Source organism: Oreochromis aureus, linkage group 6, assembly GCF_013358895.1.
Source record: "Oreochromis aureus strain Israel breed Guangdong linkage group 6, ZZ_aureus, whole genome shotgun sequence".
NCBI lineage: Eukaryota > Metazoa > Chordata > Actinopteri > Cichliformes > Cichlidae > Oreochromis > Oreochromis aureus.
In genome coordinates this window covers 19,926,370-19,949,202 of record NC_052947.1, presented here as the reverse complement: position 1 = coordinate 19,949,202, position 22,833 = coordinate 19,926,370, and the positions used below count along the sequence as shown (strand labels likewise).

The window sequence follows — 22,833 nt, the reverse complement described above, 5'->3', positions numbered from 1 at the left end:
TAACAGCTTATTAATTCTCCAGAGTGGCTCACTGACCAGACTGTTGTCATGGCCAGACCCCTTAACGCTGATCACAGTCTATAGTAGAACTGATGCAGATGATGCCTCTGTTTAAGTTCCTTAGTGCTCCATTTGATGAGGGAGTCATTGTAACTATTTACTACAGCTGTGGTCACTGGGTGAAACATTAAAATGCTATATTACCTCAGGAAAGTGAAATGAAAATCCAGTTTACCTTTTTCCAATATCTGGTATCTAATTAAACACAACTGGCTCTTTGGATGAGAGGTAAAACATCTTGAAAAAAAAACCTTAAACAAGTCCAGTTGCCACATTTTCAATCTCCTTAGACTGGAATGGCCTGGATGACTGAGAACCTACACAGACTTTTTAGCTACACTGAAAAAAAGGCCATGTTGGATTTACTTGATTCAATAGTGGACATCGGTTGCACACAAATGTTTTGCTTTGGCAGAAACTTAAACAATTGAGTTCAATCAACACAACTTTTTCATATTCAATAAACCTGTGCATTCTGTGTTCATAAAACGTGATTGAAACATGTTTAGATGAATGCTCTTGGAATATTTTAATCCTTCACAATTTTGTCATTTTATTTCAACACTATTCAATAACTTTTACCCCAATACTACTTGGTCACTTAAATACTACATGTTCTCTTCATATTATGTAATGTTCAACAAAGTCTAGATCCTGGTTACCATAAAATTGAATGGATGTACAACAACTACCATCCTCCCTTTATCCTGGTTGCAGGGGGGCTGGGAAATAACCCTGAAGTGATAGGTTACAAGGCAGGGTACACCCTGGACAACTCATAAGTCTATCACAAACAACCATTTGCACTTATATTGACAGGTAATTTAGAATCACCAATTAACCTAACTCTAACAACTGCATGACTTTTAACTGTGGGAAGAAACCAGAATACCCAGAGAGAAACCAGTGCAAACTAGCCAGACTGTGGATTTGAACCCAGGTTCTTCTTACTGTGAAGCAACAGCACTAACCACCATGCCACCAATCCAGACTTAACAAAAGCAGGAAAGGATTTCAGGGCTTGATGCAGAATTTTTTTGTACGTTTTTGTCCTTGACAGGTTAAACCACAATAAATAACAATAGCATACACGTGGTGTGTGTGTAATTGTCTGCCTCTTATAACTCCAGTGATTTTCCTGCAGTTTGACATCTCGTGCGATCTTGTGAATTTCATGAGTTCAGCAACTAACCACTCTTACTAGATTGTATCATGTCATCTCAACAAGGACAAATTAAGTTGTTGAATTTCATACAGATCCTTCATGATTTAATTACGTTCATAGAAACATGATATTATTGTGTTTAAATTACAAGTTAGACTTTTTTAATGTAACAACCACCCAATTTGCTCGATTTGACTGAGATGGATGCCTTCCTGAAACCATGATCCAAAGCGTACGAGACTGAAAGTTATTGACTTACTTCACTCGAACATGATATGAACAATTTAATCTAGCCTCTCTGCATATCATGTAGTTTCTACACTATATAGTTACACTTAACTTTAAAGCATGAGGCACTTATGTTAAATACACGCAAGATGTTTACGTAAATCCAAGAGTTGGCCAATCCCTTTTTTCAGTGTACAGGTTTACCCCCTAATCTCCCTTACTTTACCATTAGCTGCTAGTATTAGCTTCTGTTGCATTGCTTGAAAACAACCATAGAAGCAACATGGTAAATGTGTCTTTGAATAGTTATTTAGAGTTTTCCACAGTCTCTAAAATTTTCTAGGACAACAAGGTGCACCTAAACACTGGGGTTAGCTGTAGGCAGCAAGCTCCCGTCATTTTGTTGAGGCTTTTAAAGATAATTAGGAGCATTTCATTCAACAAGACTATATATTTTGAGGTTGGACCCATTTGGTATTCATCAAGGGATTGGTTGATAGGTCCACATTCTAAATTAGATTTAAGGACGATACCTGTAATTTGAAAGATACTTGCCTATGCCAGTGGTACCGCTCATCCATTCGTCCATCCATTCTCTTCTGCTTATCCTTATCAGGGTTGCAGGGGGAGGGCTGGAGTCTATCCCAGCTACCCTAGGGCAAGAGGTTGGGTACACCATAGACAGGATGCCTATTGATACCTATGGTATCAATTTCAAAATCCTACATCATGTCAAGTTATTGCATTTACATCTGAGATTTTTAGTAGATACACGTGGTATCAATTTGAAACACCTACATTGCTTCATTTTCGAGTTATCACATTCAGAAACTTGGGTGTCCACATTCTCTGCCTGCCAGCCCAAGACCCCATCAGCCTCTTACATATGAGGGTAAGAATCTCATTTTAAGCAAAATTCACATTTATTATTTAAAGAAAATTGGCTTGACCAATTTTGTATTGTATTGCAATAGAAAGTTTATTCTGAATGGATAAGCAGGACAAGAGACACATAAAACAATTTACCTGATTTTGAAGGTAGAGTAATGTGTAAATGTCTTGAGCCAGTCCTTTATAGTTTTTATTGGGAAATGGGAAACAGTGATTGCAGTGAGTTATTGAAACGTGAAAACATACATGGAAATGCTGTATATAAGGCAAAAACTGAGTTTGTACACTTCTAATGTGAATGAAAGTCCACTTTATTTTGTTCTTTCTCGAGGTGATCCCACACTGCTTCAGTAATGTTGAGATCCAGACTATGGAGAGGCTAATCTGTGACTAATAATGTTCTATTGTGTGTTTCTCTATCCAGGTATGCTTTTACTACAATGGCAGTGTGTTACCACACTGGCTGCAAAAGGCTGCTTGTAATAAAATCCCTAAAGATGCAATTTAAAATTAATTCTTTGCTAAGATGTCTGTTATGAGTAAACACCACAGTGGTTCGTCGCTTGAGTTAGGTGCTTTTTTATGCTTGAATGATTCATAGCTCAGCGTTGACAAATCGAAAAAAAAAAAGCATTCCTCTGAAAACGTTCAGGTACAAGGACTGGACTGAAAATGAGTGAAAAGCAGCCAGTGTCTGAATTAAAAAGTTGAAAGACCTTCAAAAAGCAAAATATTTTAAAATAAAAGGGGTGGCTCAAGACTTTTGCACAGTACTGTATGTGTCCATTACCACAGAAAAGGGCTGCAATTTTCTGAAACACCACTAGAGGGAGCGCTTGTAAAAAAAAAAAAAACCATACTTGTAAGACTATTTTTTTGTGTGCCATACTTCAGCCTTTGGTCAAAAATAAAGACCATAAAATACTTAAACAGCTACATGGTTCGGTCTAAATCTCCTGATTGATATATAAAAAATCTATGCAGTACAAAATAAAATATCTATATCAAGTAATCCACACTAGTCCACATTATTTATTAGTTACCTCCAAAATAAACACCAGATAAAACAAGATGTCCTACAAGCACAGAAATGCACTCTTATAACACAAGAGGCACCTGTTTGTTGTCACACATTAAACCTCGGAGGACACTGTGTTTAGTTTATTAATAGTGAATTTGGAAAATATGTTGAAAAACCGTACAGTACATATACTCAAGTGAGATTAATCCAACATGTGATGGAGGCACAAAGTAGTGTCATACATAGCTAAATTTACCATATGTTTTCTTTTTTTCATTTCTAAAAGTAATAACAGTTCTTTTCTCAAAAAAGGAATAAATACAAAATAACATGACACAATAAATATGTAGCTCTATCTCAGTAACATACAGTAGAACTGAAAATAGCATTCAATATCATTTAAGCAGACATGAAGTGATTGTGCAATGTGTACAGAGGTAACATAAATATATAAAATAGTGTTAAGTGCTTTTAATACTAAGGGTATTTTAATAGTTAAGTGATGGGTACATGAAAAGAACTAATGGCTCAAATGCTTTATGATTTGTGGCTCTTAAAAATACAAGTAAGTCTTTGTAATGTAATACTGTATATGAATGTAGTTGGCACAGTAGTTTTTATGACAAAGATTTGACATCAGTATTTTATATATATAATAATATCGAGTTATAATAATCTTGAAGCCAGTGTAATATATTCAGTGTAAAACTATAAATTCTCACATTTGGTGAACAAGGACAATAATGTAAGCTCTACTGTCATTTTCATTAAACTAATTAGTCAAATTTTTCTTACAATTCATATATTCTATACCTGTAAAATTTAATATGATGATAATAAAATAAAGTATATTCTGAAATTACTTAATTTGGCTATAAATTGTCTTTTTTTGGCACGCTTCACACTACACAAACACGGCAGACAAAAATGGAAACTGAAATAAAAAAAATCAATAAATGGAAACTGTTTTGTTTATTAAAACCTTTAGTGTGTAGTCTAATACACCACTTTGTATGTATCAAACGTAGCAAACTTGACTGCACCAAATACTGTATCACGGACCTCTCGATGAAACGCTGCACAGCTATAAAATGTAGTGAGGTAATGGCAGACCATGGGTACGTAGAGAGAGGCGGGTGTTCGGATAGACTACTGTGTTTCATCATAATAAAAATATCTGCATATGTGTCACCTGATCCAACCTGTCCCTGTGTCAAAATGTGACGGGACATGACCGCATTAATGCAATCCTTCGATGATCCTTAACCGTCTGTGGGCTTCCTGGAAAGAAACCACACCTTCATTGGCTCCTTCTTTCCTTTCATGGTGACCGGGCCCCGATACTCCAGATGAAACTGAGGGTCGGCATTCTCGGCAGACTGCAAACACCTGCAATACAACGCTACATATCACACAAGCTGCACACTTGCCGTGCTCACATCCACAGTAACTAGGTTTGTTTTTCCTTGTATATACTTCATGTTTTACGTCTATTAATTGGTATTTTCTTAAAAGTTCCACTTTATATTGTTGGAAAGCTCTCTAATTTATCACTTCAAAAGAATAAAAAAGCAGTACAACTGATCCTGAAAAATAAGGAGACGCTGCTGCTCACCGGTACGTATATTCAGATACGTTTATTTTTCCTTTTTCACCAGTTGTCTCTGTACGGCTTGTGAGGTTGACTGTATTTCCAAAAAGGCAATATCTGGGCATCCTCTGCCCAATGACCCCAGTCACCACCTCTCCTGTGTGGATCCCAATGGTAATCTGGAAAGAAAAGAGAAGAAAACATGTGATCGAAGTGCATGTTTACACTTTAACCAAAGCAAAATAAATGCTGCAGTTACCTAAAGACATCCCTGTTTCTTGTTAAATTTGCAAACTTAACTTTAAATACATCTCTGCAGCACAGATCATTAGTTATTTGCTGTACATTTATTTGTAAAACAGCACACAACACACCTTATTTATTTACTTAATAACTATGGTAACAAAATTTCCTACTTTAAATCCCGTGTACATGATAACTCGAGGACTTGAATGAATAATTTATGCTTTATAGAAATAAATTGCAAGTTGTGTGTTGGCACAGATTCTTAAAGCCATCGACTGACATTTGGTTGGTAAATATAAGGTTGACTTTGCCTGGGATGTCTCCATGCACAAAATTTAAATTTCCTTGTAGTTTCAAATTTGCAGTAAACAGTTCCAAAAGAAATCCTCGGCAATCAAGAGACTAATATATACACTTAATCTTATAGGCACTTCAGCACATGCTGCCATCAGAGCATGAACATGCCAGGAGTGTTTGGGACAAATGAGAATCTATTTTAAGCCACAGGATCGTGAAATGATTTGAGTCTGTTTCTGCTACTAAGCCAGGCCCCTCTTTAGCCAGTGCCATGTCTGAAAATAAACAGTCTTTTGTTAACCAGACACGATTTTCCAAAGTTAAGTCTCAACAGTCATTGATACAATAACAATCTCCAGCACTCACTTAAACAACTTCTCATTGCTCATTACTTCAGCACGAAAATACATTCCCAGATGCGCAGGTATAATTATTCTAAAATAAAAATGTGTTTATATATTAAGTTTAATAGAGTAAATGCCTGACACATTAATATGGCACTCTAATATGAGAATTTTCAAACTAATATTAGAAAGCCGACAGTGCTCCAAAAAATCATCTGTGCCAAAATAACAGATGGAGCGCTTAGAAGCTGAAAAATAATTAAATGTGAAGGAAAACAGTTAGACACTCAGCGCGCATCACCACACAGAGATAATCCAACAGCTATATAACAGACATGTTAGAGAGACAAGATGAAATACATGCAATGACATCATTTTCCAGTTAGTTCGTTTTTTGGTCTATTTAATTTTATTTTTTTTTAAATCCTCTGTGCACTGTTACGTTCTTAACTGTTACAGCCTGTATGTAAAAATGGAATGGAGTTATAGTTTTGCATTTTCTAATTAATTTCTCTATTTCATTTCATTTGTACTTTTTTTTTAAATTAAGTTTAGTTTTAGTTAGTTTCCAGAGTGTTTTTTTCCAGTTTCATTTTTTTTTTCAGTTTATAATAGTATATTTTAGTCTTTTTACTTAATTAATTCATGTATGGAAGACGTCTCAGAGGCAAGATCTAAGAAAATCAGTACAGGTGTTATAATAAAAACACATAATTTTTTGAAAGCACTTGACTTACAGTCTCATAGTCATCCAAAGTCTCAATAAACACATCCATCAAAGTTATAATAAGATTTTTTCCAAACTCTCAAACTCTCAAACTAAGCACGTTTCCTCTATATCCACTTTGTAGTTTAGTTTTCAAAGTTCATTTCAGTTGTTTTTCAAAAGTCTATTTTTAATTTGAGTTTTTTTTTCCACATCTAGTGTTAGTTTTTAATTTTGCTTTTGTTAACTATAAAAGTCTTGGAGCTGACAGGTCCACAGTAAACTGTCCACAGTGAGTGACTGAGTGTGTTGATTCTCTGCCACCACAAATAAATTTGAACGACATCTGAACCGGCTTTAGACTAGACAGAAATATACTACAGCCACACTGAACTTCAGCGGGTGGAGGTAATGTTTCCTACACCTTCACATTTTCCTTTGCTACTCAATCAAACCAGGACTAATACAGGGAATCTTTCCTATCACATGCATTAACTTCCCAAATTCGGGAGAAATTATTCTTATTAAAAACAATTGTTTTAAAATCAAATCATAAACACACTTTGATTCACTTGTGATGATTCATCGTTGATAATTGTGATCAGTGAGCGAGACCTAAAGATTACACTCGCCATTACTGCCTTAAGGCACAACAAAAGTGACAGCTTTGCTGCGCTCTGGTGTGGTTTAGGCCAGTTACACACCTCACAATTTTTGTAACATGGTGGGCAAGAGTGTTTGAGGAGATCTCTACAGGCACGCCTATAATCTATCAGTGTGGGAAGCAGCTAAAACTATAGAAAAATAAATATATCCTGCTAATTTTCTCAGCAGCAACATGTATTATTTAGGGTCAAGCAAAAGTACAGTATAAAAAGTTGCTCAGCTCACATTTAGTGGCAATACAATTCCACACAGATAATGAAGTATAATATGCAGAAATGTTTTATTCTGAAACCTGAGATTCATCTCACACCTGCACTGGTTCATCATCCACTTTCACTTGTCCAGCAATCTCCATCATGTCGAGAGCAAGGTGGCAGATCGACTTTGCGTGGTGTGTGCACGGCTCGGGCAGGCCACTAACCGTCATGTACTTATCACCGACTGTTTCCACCTGTATAAAGAAAATAAACCAAAACATTTTCTTATTCTCCACATGAGTGATGTCTTGACTTCTTTTTTCTTTTCTGCTTCTATTTACTTTTGCTTTATGTAGAATGACTTGTTCCCACTGTGCAACGGGGGGTGGGGGGTGTTCCAATGTGCTGTGCAGCCAGAAATAAACTGAAACACCCTGAGATAAACACTCAAACACTTACATCAGCTTTAAGACATTCAGGGACTCTTTAAGCCCTGTTAAAACCCCTGGACCACCTAGCCATTCAGCTTGTAGAGTAAATATTACTTTTTTTGGTGACCCAGTGCCTGAAGCCAATCTCGTGGAAGAGGACTGTTTGACTTCTTAAAGTGCATTCTTGTCTGAAAGCCTGGAGAGTAAATCTGTTGCACGAGGCCTATAAAATGGTGCAGTGCCATTGTAAAACTACACCCTGTTTAGAAGTTGGTACTACCCTAAGTTAACTGATATAAATACCCTGTAACTGAGTTGCATGTGCATAATTGCATAATATTATTCAGCAGCTTAGTGCATTAAAGCTGCAGAACCAGACCTCCAGAGTAGAAGCAAAACTTCCTCCTTTCTGGCCTTTTTATTGACCACAAATTTACACCAGTATGCAATATTACGTGATGGTAAAGTTCCTGCTTCTGACCTTGTATACATAAGGGTTCTTCCGAGAGTCTGTCAAAATGTCAAAGCGTGTGTAAACATCGTTGAGCAGGTTGACGATCTTGATGGCTCCTTCGGCTGAGGCGTGCTTGCTGCAGAAAGCGTTGAAACCGACAATGCCACTAAAGAGGATGGTCACGTTGTCATAGCGCTTTGCCGGCACCGGGCGTTTGTGTCGCAGCTCATTGGCAACAGATGGCGGCAGGACAGAATAGAGCAATCTGAGTAGGAGAAGAGAAATGAACATTCTGAGCGAGAGCACGGTGGTGCTGGGGACGCCGGGCTGAAGTCCGTCCTTTGGATCAGCATTTTGTTTGCACAGACACCACCTTTTGGTCATTTTGCTATGGAAGCTGCTTTCAGAAAGGAGGGTGGTGTTTCTATGGTAACTGGTTAGATCATGGCTGCCTCTTAAAAGCAAAATACATTCCTTGATGCATCATAATCTTAGGATGAATGATGCATACAGATGGCAAACTCTAAAATGTATTCATGAAAAAATAGTATATATATATATATATATATCTATACACCGTGTGCGTAAATACATATATTTAAATCTAAAATAGTTAATATTTTATGCACAGCCTTGTACCTCTAAGTTAAAAAGAAGCAAAAATAAAGAGTGATGTAGCATCTAAAAAGGCAACAACAGTGCAGCAGCAGTTCTCTTAAAATTTAGAGAAGCCATGAATTCAAATCAATGTCTGGAGCCCGAGGCAGTCTGAGTCCAGAGAATGGTCAGAATAATAACGTGGGAATCCAGTGGGAGAGTGAAAGTCTTTTCCTAAGAGAAGATAAACTGCTACAGCGCTCTTAATAAAGATCACACTCCACCCTTGTGCTCATCTCCAGCTGTCACCCACTGCTGTGACAAAATACAATGGCAGGCCTTTTTCTGACAGGGACTGAAGAGAAGCTTAGGTAAATATCAGCCCCTGCTTGCCCTGCTGTCATACATCCTTAATGCAACTTTATTGTACTGAGACCTGTGTCTTTCTGTATTGTCAGTGGTTTGCCCTTAAAAGGGAAAACTGGTTAAGGCTTCTCTTTATCTCCCTACTCAAGACTGATAATAAACAATCTTTTTTTTATCATTTTTTTCCTAGCAAATGAATCATGACAGTGCTATTACAGATTTATAGTAGTGAATTTGGATACTACATACAACCTACAGATGATGACATAATTAGAAAATGTAAATGACAACATTTAATACTTTCCTTTGTTGAAATAAACTGAAAAAATGAGGGAGAGAGACAGCATGGGGGAAAGCTGCATATAATAGCTACATTATAATGTGAAAAAACTGATTGAGAATTGGTGGGTATAATACCTCCACTGTAATTAATGAATATCTGACCCCACACTGTACTTGGTTTAGCCTAAATTAAAGACTACTTTAATGAAAATATAAAAACAGTCAAACCTATCTGTCTTTTTCTTTTCGTCCTCCAGGGCTCGGAGTGTGTGCTGGAGACGATCCGTCAAGATTTCCAGCTCTTGGGTCAGTTTGTACTCCTCACGAAACTGCTCGCCCAGCAGCACCAGGTCGCGCGTGGCGTCATGCAGCGGGATGTCACTTAGGTAGAGTCCCCTCCGTGTAAGATCGTCCAAGTTCATAACACTAACCAGAAAAGTAGGAACAGGTCAACAAAGAGAGGGCAAAAAAAGTGAGAGTCATAAATTATGAGAGATTTTTGCAGAGTGAAAGTGCTAGAAACGTCTGATTTGTGTCTTTGGTAGAAAAAAAACTTGCTGTTCTTGTTCATATCAAGAGGTGTTATAAATTATACAGGGCATAAAAAATGAGACATGAGCAGTGAAATCATCATCCTCTTGTGAGGGCTGAGAGTACTGTAATGTTTCCAGATAAAAGCTGCTTTTTGTCTGGTGAGGTCAGACGCTGTGCTGTTCAGATCTTTTCTGGTCAGGATGCATCTCGTTTTCATTCAGTAGCAATGAATGTCCTCCAAGGCAACAACCTTTAGTGAAAACACTCAACCTAAAATCTGCAAACTGCCTTCAATGTAAGGGGACAAGATCATTTTAACCCTGCCATCTCCTGGATGGAACAGTTTACCAAACATTTCTGACTGGTTACGTAAGAGCTACAGAGGATAACGGAGGTCACACTCTGGCGATCTACCTGCCCATTGTCATTTCCAAAAGGCCAAGAGGAAAACACTTCTGAGTATTCTGGGTAATTGCTTGATTAACAGAGTGTGTAACTACATGGAAAAAATAACCTCATTTTCATTAGTGAAATTATAACAGATCTAAATTACAAGTAAATCCAAAAGAGATCTTCTGTTGATATCTCTTCTACTTTTCATCAATCATTTTCTTGCTCTAATTAACTACACAGACATTTTACTCATAATACTTACTATGCTACAATATACACTGTTAAAAGATAAGCCTTGTAGTCATCTAGACCAGGGGTGTCAAACCACCATATAGAGCATTGCTAAACTTCATGAGCCCATACAGCACAGTGAAAACACATAATTGTCCCCTTGGTTTTTGCTAACTGATGTTTTTGATGACTCTGGTGAACTTCTTTTTTTGCCTGAAGTGTGATTTTTGCAATCTTTAATGTTTGCATATGACCACTATGTCCATTATTCTCAGATTCTCCAGTTAACTTTGGCGTTTAAACACTCTGGCTGTTTGAAGGGACCTAATTTGTCTCAGTGCATCTAGCATCAGCATAAGCATTGCCAGCTGCAGATAAGAAATGCTAAATGCACAACGAAAAACATTAATACAGATGTCCAACAGTATATCATCAGTGAATATCTGGAGGAGGACTTAGACAGAGTACCACCATTAACTCTGTAATAGACTCCTTCTGACAGCAGCTCTGATTCAAAGTAGCATCCACTTCACCTGTGTTATATTAGCTGTGTTAGATTATGGTTAGACTATATATCCTGACTGTTAAGGTTTGTCTCAGCTCACTGTAATTTGCAGAACTGTATAGTTTTTTCCAACACTATCATGTAGTATTACAGGTTTAAAAATGGAAATTAGTTTCGTATATTTTGGTTGGAAACAAAAAACACAGAAAGAAAAGCACATTGTAAGTAACCTTCATGCATACGAGCAGTTAATAGTGAACAAAACACTTCCTTTAAAAAAAATCTGCTTCATTTCAAATATTGGTTTGTCGTATTTCTGCATTTACAGAGATAGATTATACTCTGCTATAAGTCAAAACCTTGGACCTTTAGATTTCAAGATGTCTTCACCTGAAATCTGAGCATTCTCATTCTGTGGGCAAAAGTAAAATTTTCCTGGTGTGCATACTCAGTCAAGGCTTCTGCAACTGATGGCTTACCTGGGTGAGCAAAGAAAAAGGATGTTCTCAGCCTCTGGCAAATAAATCATCTGTCCTTTCAGTCTCAGACAGCTGATCTCCACCCCCGTCAGCTCGTCCTCATTCTCTACAGTCTCCACATTCAGCAGGCCCTCCTGTCAGGATTACATCCCTCTTATGAATATTTCATGCGTTCGTCTCTAAATCTGCTTCCAAACTGGGTGTCAGTTTAGCTTGCACTTTATTTTAAAATCTGGCTTTTCATTTTAAATGTTACATTTTTCAGCACTCATTACATGAAATTAATTTTGATTTTATTGTGTAAAGAAAAAAAATGTAAACTCTTCTTTTGTTGTCAGGGCTTACGTAGCCATGTAGCTTATGCCCCAAGAGTGGCAGAGCGTCGAGGATCAGTCTTGTCACAATTAATCTAATCTAGCTGAGTATAGCGGCCGGGCCCTGCAGCTACCATCCCATGAGAAACCAGACCACACAAATTTTAAATTTGAAACTATTTTCTATTCTTGCTATCTTTACCTTGTGACTTTTCATTTGACTTCACACTGACCTCTGTGCTCATAAAATTAGCTTCACCTTTCTGCTCAGTCTTTTCTCCGTTTCTCCCACAACTTTTTGTCTATTCTGAAAATCAACAAAGATATATTTCTAACTGTGCTGCATGACCCTCTTTGCTCTATGCATAAACATAAGCATTGTAAAACTGTACAGTAACTGTATAGCCTCTATAAATTTTGTCATCACTGATTTAACAAAAACTGATATAAAACAGTGAGTGACAAATGAGTACACTCACTGATGTGGTAGATTTAGATTCATTTATGGACAGCTCTCTTAAGGTCCAATAATAGCATTTCAGTCAGATTGGGGTCTAGACTTAGACCTTTACTGGGTCATTGCAACATCTTCATTCTTTTCTTTTTCAGCCACTCTGATGTAGATTTGCTGCTGTGTGGATCATTATTTGAGGTTGGCTCAAACTGTGTCAGTTTGAGCCAAGCTTGAGCTGTTGGGCAGGCTGACTCACATTTGATTCTAGAATACTTTGGATTACAGAGGAGTTCATGGTCGACCCAATGGTGCCTCAAAGGTGCCAAGATCCTGTGGCTACAAAACAAGCCCCAATCATCACCACCATGTTTGGCAGTTGGTGTATTAGGTGTTTTGTTGGTTTTCACCTAACTTGGAGATGGGCATTGTTCCAGAGGTCTTGTGGTTTGTTCAGATGCAACTTTGCATATTTAAGCTAAAAGTCATTTCTCTTCAGAGAGAAGAGGCTTTCTCTTGGCAACCCTTCCAGACAACTCATACTTCTTCAGTCTTTTTCTAACTGACCTGTCATGAACTTTAACATTAAACATGCAAACTGAAGCCGGTAGAGTTTGAGTTGTAGCTCTTGGTTTTTTCTGCAGTTTCTCTGAGCATTCCATGGTCTGACCTCAGGGTGAATAAGCTGGAAAGTCCACTCCTGGGAAGATTGGGAACTGTCTTGAATGTTTTCCACTTGTGAATAATCTTTCTCACTGCTAAATGATGGTTTTTAGAGTGTTTGGAAATGACCAGAAATCCCTTCCCAGAGTTATGAGCAACAGCATTTGCTTCTCTGAGATCATTTCTAATGTCTTTCCTGCTGGGCACTATGTTAACACACACCTGAATGCTCCATAACAGCAAAGAGCCACAACTTTTACTTTTGCTCTCATTTGCTGACAAACAATTAATCAAGTGAAATTGATCATCAGTACCTGACTGCTACTTAACCCTCTTAATTACTATGAAAGCAGCACGGGTACACTTACTTTATCACACTATTTCTGCATTCTGGTTTAGTTTTTTGTAAATAAATAATATATGTAAAAGGTCAGGTGATGTTATTTATCTGAGGTTGTATTTACCCAACAACTAAAACTGGCTAGGGACCATATTATCTTAGTTATGTTCTGATACCTAAAACCTTAGAATATAGACATGGTATACTCACTCTTTACTCTTGAATTTACATGTTATTTCTATTTACATTTTTATTTATATCTATATATTTGTTTATATGCTCAGTGCTCCCTGCATGGCAACAATTTTCTTCTCCTTTATTTTTTTTTCATTGAGCTCCACAGCATCAAATTTTATTGAGCTTCTTAAAATATCAGTGACCTTATGAATATTAACACAGTGTTAACACATTCCTTCAAACCGCATTTTAATTAATTAGACTTTCATGTATTTTATTGATCTATTTCCTCTGCTAAACTAATACATAAAAGCCAAAAGCACTCTTACAAACACGGCGTTGTGCCTCATACATACCTTGCTACGAAGAACGAAGACAGTGTTGATGTGGGAAAGGATGCCATGAAAGCTGAAGTCAATGTGAGGACGTACCAAAGAAAAAACTGAAGGAAGGATACAGGTACCCGGCTGGAGCTATATGATAAAAATATCCATATGTTAGTAACATTGAATTTATTCTTTATATTAAACTACAGCATTATTATTGATAATAAAAGAAAAAAACAAATATTTAAAACATAATTATTTGCTAATTTCTTGAAATTCTGAGTTTGGGAAAACTGAATGTGAATGCAGACCTGTGGCAGGACTCGGTAAATGGCGTTCCCACACTGTGTGAGCATCAGGTCCTTGTCAAACATGAGGTGGAATGGGAAGGCCTTGCAAAATGTGTACGGGCTGATTCGAGTCTCCTGCGTGCCGTTCTCTTCAAAGCCATCGAGATCTTCGTAGAACGCCTCTTCCTCAGACTCCTTCTCCTCAATCAGAAATTTGATGTGGTCACACTCCTCACTTTTGGGTTGGATCATCTACAGCACGTGAAGTTAATCAATTGATAACATATTGACGACACTGATGCAAGACTAACTTTGTTGCACACCGTCATTAGATCACTATGACGGCCTTAAAGAGAAATCTGAACCTTAACGTTGCAATTTTCATTTCATAAACCTAATACCAATAATACCAATGTTAATTTCGCATTTATTATATAGAATTAGGCGGGTAATAATGACAGAGTCCTGTGGCTTTATGGGCATAAGGCATGCTGACGTCAACCTGGTGTCTCTGCACCCTGTTGCCACAGCAACACTGGCTAATATTTCCAGAAATTGTGTGTCACATTTGGAGCGTCTGCCATTTTCTGTGCTTTCATTATAGAATTGCTGAAAGATATTATCCTGTCTGTACAATATGATTAAGTTTGGTAGAAAATGTCACCGACTGAATGAAGAGGAAAAGCTCAATCTAAACACAGTAGACGTCTGAGGGGAATAACGTGCTGCAGATTTTGGTACAGGTTAAGGCTGAAGCTTTGGGTGGCCTACAATTAAAAAAAATAAGTGTAACAGTTTTTAATGCCGGTTTGTTAGAAAATTTTAATTTAGTGCTACTGAGATTAGCCTGGTTAACATTTTAAATGTGGCTTGTACTTCTATTCCCTCATCAGAAGTCATTTTTGGTTCAGCCACAGTGAGAGAAAAGTTTAAAAAAAAATGAGGAGCAAGAATAAAACTCCTTGAAAGATTCCCACCGTCTCTATGCTAGAGACTCTATATCTTAGATCTAAAAATATCCTGTGACTCACAGACATTATCCAAAAACTCACTACTCAACTGCAGCTGTCACAGCGTTCCTATTTGGGTATTTGAGAAGTTTCTGTTGTTTAATCTTCACGTTACAGCCTCGCCACTTATATTGTGTGACACAGACTTACACATTCTGACACAATGCAATGCAGGGACACAAGAGCTCCTTTGAATATTGTACCATAAATTAAAGCGGAGCGAGAAGAAGTCATATCCGTTCATTAGCAGTGACAGAGTGAGCCAAAGAGCCGAGGGTTTCACGGTGCACAAAAAGGTAACAAAAACAACAAAGGAGACCTTCATCTCTATCTCTGTTCCGTGGATTTGCTGAGCGACAGTTTTAATGATGCCAATCACTATGTCTTGCAGGCCTTCTCTCTCCGAGTAATAGTGAAGAATCAGATTGTTTCCTTTCTCTGCATCGGTGCAGCGAAACGAGGGAGCCCTCATCCCGGGATAAATGGTGCCCAGGTGATCGTGGAGAGCATCCAGATTCTGAAAATTCAAATCAAAGAAAAAAATATGTCGATTGTAACACGACCCTCTATGTTGTGCAAATAGAAGAAGTTCAAAAGGTGAATAAAAAAATTAAAAGCTCAGCTGGGTGTTCACCATAAAACCTCATTAGACCACATATGACAGCAGTAAGTTGTCTTTAACTATTATCACATCATGTGATCACTACTAAAAAGAAAACACATATACACCTGCACAAAGAAGCTGCACTCCCCCAGATCACGATTTGCTTCTGCCCTTTGAAGTGCTGCTCTTCCTCTACTTGTTTTTTGTGAAAATGCAGACTGCGGGCCTCATGCAAGAACCAGCTGTACAAACAGATGTCTTACAAACTATGAAGGGATAGGCTCGTTTCTATGCAGGGTGAAAATAGGCTTGTTTCACAGAGTGCGACTTAATCTGAATGAATATGATTAAAAAATCCTAACAAACTTAATGCAAAATAAAGGGCACTACATCATAATCATCCTAGCACACCAATTTACTGAGAAGTATTATTATCAGCATATTTTGTCACAGCTGATTATACATTTTAGTAATAACTGAACATGGGATGGAAAGCTCGTGGATGATGTCTTCTATCATCCTGTTGTACACAGCACTGTTACCCTTCCTACTGTAATAAACTGAAATCTAATAACCCAGCGACTGTTTTCGCTTTGACCTTGCTTTCTTTTTAGTATCTGACTTCACACAGCCTAAACTATAATTAGAGCATCACTGTGTTTCACTGAAATATCTACTCTTTCTAGAGGTTTTGAAGTCTTTTAAAGGAATACTGGCATTGCTTAAGTTTGCTGATTTCTGACAACAGAATGCGGCTGCACAGTGAGAAATTGTTCCTTTTATTAAAGAACAGTGCTGTGCAAAACACTCGAACCAACGCTCATTTCTTTATATTTTGCTCCCGGGCAGCCTGATAGTTCCTCAGGCTTTCTGAAGGTGTTTCAAATAGGACTGCAACTAAAGATTATTTTGGTAGTTGACTAATCTGCCAATTTTTCTTCAATTAGTCGATAAGTCTTATCTCTGCTTCCTGGGCAAACCTCCTGTTCTAAGCTCACCTGCTCTAGTCTGCACACCTGTGAATGTCACCCTGTGGTCTCGTCCCACAGCAAATTAAAATAATGACCCAGGAAACATATAAATTTGAAAATAATCAAATGTATTTTTAACATTACTCAATAGGACTGTCAGAATAAAAATAAAATAAATAAAAATATGAAATAATACAAATTAAAGTGCTACTAGTATTTAAACAAAAGCAACCATCATCCTGAGAAGTTTCCAATAGGTAAGCTAACATAAGCATCACTGTACAAACATTCACATAAACATGGAAACAACAAGATGCACTAACTTAACTTTGGGTGTTTTTTGCGTCTAATATCTTTACATATATTAGTAAATAGACTGTAGTGAACAGGTCTCTTCAAGTAAGTTTATAGAACTGTGATGTTATATATCTAACAATTTCAGCTGCCCTCTTGGCTAGATCTCGCTTGAAAACCACGTTTTTAATGTCAATGACACTTTTTACCAGGATAAATAATGGATATATAAAAGTCACTTTGCCAACAACTGATTGCAGCATCTACTTTGTATTAGAAATGTTAATTCTGGCTCTAAATTACTTGATATTCTTCATGAGAGATATGATTGACCTATTTGTGACAGTTTTTGGTCAACAAGTCATTTATAACAGCTTAAATTCCCACAATCATTTTTGACGTGCACTGCAGTAGTGCTGTAGTGGAAGGAAAGCTCTGTTTTGCACAGTCTGCATTTAACTTTGTTTGTTTTATGTGAAATGCGTTCACTTTTTTTTTTTTTAATCTTTGCTTCCATTTTCTTTTATCCTCCTGTTTAGCGGGTCGCGCTACGTTATTCTTCGCCAGTACTGAGTGCAGTCTTGGCAGACGATACCGACGATACTGCCCCCATGGCTTCCTGTAGTGTATTGCAGTTACAAAAACACATTTAGGTGGTATTAGTATATGACGTGAAAATAAAATTCTGCGTTGACAAATTTTTAGAGTCGACTTGATTGATCACGCTGATGAATCATTGCAGCCCTAGTTTCAATGTTACTTTTTTGGATAAAAAACAAAAAACCAAAGAAAAAAAAAACAGCTATAAAATAGTATTTTTGCTCCACCAAGGGGATTCAAGCTAAGCTGAAAACTTGGGGTATCTCAAAAAAGTGGACAAGTCGAGGACAAAAGAAGAAATGGCAGACCTAAAAATTATCTACAGCAGTTGAATGTTATCTGAAAGCCATGTCTTTCAGGAATAGGAAACAATTTAGTAAAGACCTGACACAGGACCTGAGAGATGTCAATCTACTGTTTGCTGAAGTGTCACTGGAAGGGTGGCTGTTAAGAAGTCATTGTTAAGGAATGAAAACAGAGAGAAAGAACTGAAAATCAGTGGCAACAGGGCTTACACAGTGACTGTCTACAGTGATCTGTGATGGATGCTGTGCCATGAAACAAAAGGCTTCTAACTTTCAAAGAAGAGTTTTGAATTTCCTTCAAAAAGCCTAAATAACTATTACTGAAGACTACTTTTTTAAGACTGGCTGCCTCAGAGAGTTCAGGCTGTGTTAAAAAATAAACCTGGTCATAGCAAATACTAACTTTCAAGTTGTATTTATACAGTATTTCCATTTATGTTTGCACATCTTTCAATAAATTGCTACACCTGTTTCCTATTTTACTATTACAATATACAGAACTGAGGGATGGCCCAAGACTTTTGCAGAGTACTGTGCTATAAGTGTTTACTTAACTTGAGGCCTTTACGTTTGCTGATTTCTAGCAGCAGAATGCAGCTGCACAATGTGAAATTCTTCTTTGTTTTACAGTATAACATTATTTTTTAAATTTACTGCAAAAGTGGAATCTTACAAATCTCGCCTACTCCCCGAACAAACGGTATTTATCAGTATGAAACGACCGATTTACAACAAGCCGGTGTTTTCACGGGACACCCAAAGCTGATTTATGCAACGTAACATATCCAGCTGAACTTTAAGCTAAAAAAAATGATATATTACAACATAACATATTTTGTGCTCAGTAAATTCTTGTGTCTTTCAAACTCTACAGCCACAGTGTGTTAAGTCTGGCTTTCTGTTAAAAAGCCTCAAATCTCCAGCCTAAGAACCCTCCAAAACTCAGCAGAAAATATCATACAAATGTTTTCACAGGTTAAAACTCAGTGTGATGAATAAAACCTCCTTTCATCTGTAGTTCGCTCCTAAAGGCAAAGAGGAAGAATCTACCTGCAGGAATTCACGAACGTTTGAGCCCAGCACACGTAAGATGGTGTCATATCCTGACTCCTGGCAAAATTCAAAAAACATCTTGCCAAACATCTGCAAGATTTCTCCCGCATCAACTTCTGCAAAACAAAACAAAAAGCTTATTAAAATCGGGCAAATGTCTGCTAAAGCATGATTTGTATTCTACATCAAATTAAATTTTTTTCATATCCACGGATTTAAAGTCGTGCTGTTACTTACTAAGAACTTTGCTTGCAGCTGCAACGAGATCATATGTTTTGGCATCCTCATATATGATTCTAACGAGGAACTGGCCCTCAATATCAAGCTGAGCCTCCCTCCTGAAAACAAAGGGAAGCTGTTACTCACAAGCTACAGCAAATGTCACAGCAGAAGTAAACAGTCTCGTAGGCAACTTGTTCAGGGAACCAATAGCTTTGGCTTTTTTGCAATTGCTTTTCTGTTTACACCAACAACTTGACACCAACGGTTTGGTCTTCTTTCTTGATATATATTCAGCTGGAAACATTAAAAAAAAAGCTTTTGATATTGCTTTGAAATCCTTGTGTGAATTGCACTGCTGAACAAGCAGAGATAGCTAATCAGGTTTAGATCTACTGCAGGTCCTTTGATACAATGCACTCCAAGCTCCTGAGTACATTTTGCTATTTATATCTTAGAAAATCCAATTTTCACAAAATTGTCAGAAAGCTTAATGAGTTTCTGATTGCAAATATTTAACTGAGTAAACAAGAATGATTTACAGACCTGACCAGCAACCACAATTTTATCATAATGTGTCACAGCTGGAAAAACATACCGAGCTTTTAAAAAGTAAGAATTCTGATATAAATAACTCAGTTCGTGAAAACCTTTAAAAAAGCACATGACGGAACCTGATAAATTGAGCACTGAGTAACAGTGAGTTACATTTGGAGATGTAACATATAACCCTGAGCTGTAGCATGCTGTGCTGCAGCATGTTTTTTTGTGGTGGCTGGAAAATGACCACTCTGAAAACATTTACAAAAGGCAGCTGCTGCTCACAGGGTCATGCATAGGGCATAGAAGACTACAGATGAAAAATAAACTTCACTTTAAGCCAAATATTTCAACAGCTGAAAAAAATGGCCATTATTCTGGGGAAAGGATTCATTAAGACTAAACCTAAAGTTGATTAAACCTAAAGCTCATATAGTGTAAAATATTTTATTTTACGGGGTTTTGGCAATTGGAGCACATTTGAATTATACTTTACTGTATATGAATAAACAAAGGATTCGTTAGTTTTAGTGCTGTATCCTTGTCAATCTTTAGTGTCCATATTAAACATATTAAGAGGCAACTGCCTCGAACGCCACCTCAGTCTAAAATGAGATAATAAGCTTACTTGATATTGCTCTCAGTATCAGCTCGAATGCTTTAGTTTCAAATCCCACTAAATCAGACACTGCGTCTCTTTCTTAAACAAGGTTTCACTGGCAGAAACCTGCAAACAGCACTTTCATTTGTCAGCTAAAGCCACTATGTTCACAGCAGCACCAATCAGATTGTCATATTGTCATATTAGAGCTGGTCGAGTCCCACTTATCAGTTTGTTCACAATGTTATCATAGTGTTGTTTGCCAACTCCATCCACTACTTTGCATCTTCACTTTCTAGACATGACAAAAGAACACTCTTTTATAGTTATAGTTTAGAGTTATTTTTATACTGGTTTTATTTTTATCTTTATTTATTTTGTTGTTATTCTTGTTGTTATTGCAGAATGTCTTCTGCTTATTGTTTATTCGGTTACTGTTTAGCAATAAAGTTTCCTGTCTTTTGATGTGACACTGCGCGGTTGTACTGTCTGGTTAATGCTGATCTTTTGCAATGTTTCCAGTTGCATCTTTAGTGATTCTCCAACTCTTAAGTCATCATGTTTTGTCCAAAGGGGGTGTACTTGCAGTTTTTCTTTGAAAAAATATAAAAACATCACAAAAAGATATTGCAGCTTTTTCTGCAAAAAAAAAAAAAAATTAACAGAATTAACACATTCACTTAGTTACATTCTGGTAAAAAAGGCTTTTTATTCAGTGACTAATAACATTTTAATTATAATTAAAGTGAACTTACTGGGCCTGAATAGAAGAACCTGATAAGAAATGCTTATTTAAAGCAAGAAATGGCAGATGGATTTAGAGAAGAGGAATTATTTAAAAAACATGTTAAACTCCACTAGTGAAGTGGATAATCTAAACAGTAAACAACAATTATGATTATAGTTCCAGAGCTCAACCAGTTCTATGAAAAAAGTAAGATTACATTTTTACTTTAAATATAACCACATATAGGTAGCAATTAGATAACATATTCAAATATAGACAAATATTATACATAATTAGTACTTGAATTTACTTGATATTGGTGATTATTTATGCATATTTTTACATAAGCAAGATTTTGAATGCAGAATGACAAGTTTTTGCATTTCTCAGTAGGTTACTTCATCAAACAAGTTTTTTCAGGTCTGTACTGCATATTTATTGCAGGTATTTACTTGTTACAATTACAACCATAATGGGGAAAAAATAACAAATTTTAAAAAAAAATAATATAATGACATTTTGTCAACTACTTTTGGTGTTGAACCTACATGAGCCTACAGAGGGTGGAGGTTAATCAAGTTAATCTGTTCCTGCTGGTAACACTGTGGCAGTGTATGCTGCTGGCTGTACAGTATACATTAGGCCTGGCCTGTGTCCTTGTTGTGGTCTGAGTTGCTACAGTGTAACCTTTGATACCAACATGGCTGAATAGTAAACACATCCTGAAACTCACTTGATGTCTTCCCACACTTCCGGACCGTAATTCCTCAAAACGAGGAGCTCCAGGGCGTGATTCACAAAACCATACTGTAAATTTTCAAAAACACGAGCAACGTGAGTTATATTTCATGGAACGAACCCAATTTTCTTAAAAAAAATATATATATATGTATAAATTTAAATATGCTTATTACATTCAATATTCTTAAACCTTTTATGAACTTTTGTGTTCATGTACGTTCTGTCCACCTGTTAATATATTTTAATCGGAGGATAATCATGGATATTATTGTAAAAAACGCTACATAGCGGTAATCCAACAGGAAACGACAACCGCAAATACACCGTTTCGGGGGGAAAATGCTGCTTATTTAATTAGTATTCAAACACAATCGGAAATATTAATGCTAAACACTTACCATGATGTCCGCTGTTTCTCGTTTTCTTTATTTTTGAGCAAAATTATTAGAATCCAGCAAAATCTTCATCGTTTGGTACAGATGCTGACTGTCTCTGGGTCCAGCTCCCGTTTTTCAGTCAGCTTCTTACTGACAGCTAGACTCTCCAATAACAGATCGGCAATGGCGTTACGTAAGCAGACTTTGTCCAATGGCAATGAAGCTGCTCTTGCCCAAGTGATGCTGGTCAACCTGCACTCTCCGTACATAGTTTCTGCTAAGAGCGTTCAACCGTAATGCCCTGGTAATATATTCTGATAAACATGTTGACAGTTTGTCATTTACACTTACCTAAACTCGTCATTTTGAAAAACTATACGGGATAACAGGCTTTATTATTGATATTAGGAGTAGAAGTACCCAGGTGATACACCTGGAACCACAACTATATATAAATATCTTTAAAACAGACCTACTTTTCTTTTTCAAAATAAAGGTCATGCATTAATGTTTCTACTAAACAAAGGCTATAAGTAAAGAAATATT

General features: G+C 36.9%; 1 protein-coding gene across 1 annotated transcript; it reads right to left on the bottom strand.

Moving 5' to 3' along the window:
* Positions 1-3,358: 3,358 nt before the first annotated feature.
* On the bottom strand, positions 3,359-22,437 carry gucy1b1 (guanylate cyclase 1 soluble subunit beta 1). The gene is made up of 13 exons (XM_031752143.2): positions 22,309-22,437; positions 21,903-21,976; positions 19,320-19,420; positions 19,080-19,198; positions 15,575-15,772; positions 14,267-14,497; positions 13,986-14,102; positions 11,685-11,818; positions 9,771-9,968; positions 8,325-8,562; positions 7,526-7,666; positions 4,981-5,135; positions 3,359-4,754 (listed from the first exon to the last, which is right to left on the bottom strand). The coding sequence occupies exons 1-13, from the start codon at positions 22,309-22,311 to the stop codon at positions 4,628-4,630; spliced, it is 1,836 nt and encodes a 611-aa protein (XP_031608003.1). The 5' UTR covers positions 22,312-22,437; the 3' UTR covers positions 3,359-4,627.
* Positions 22,438-22,833: the final 396 nt, after the last annotated feature.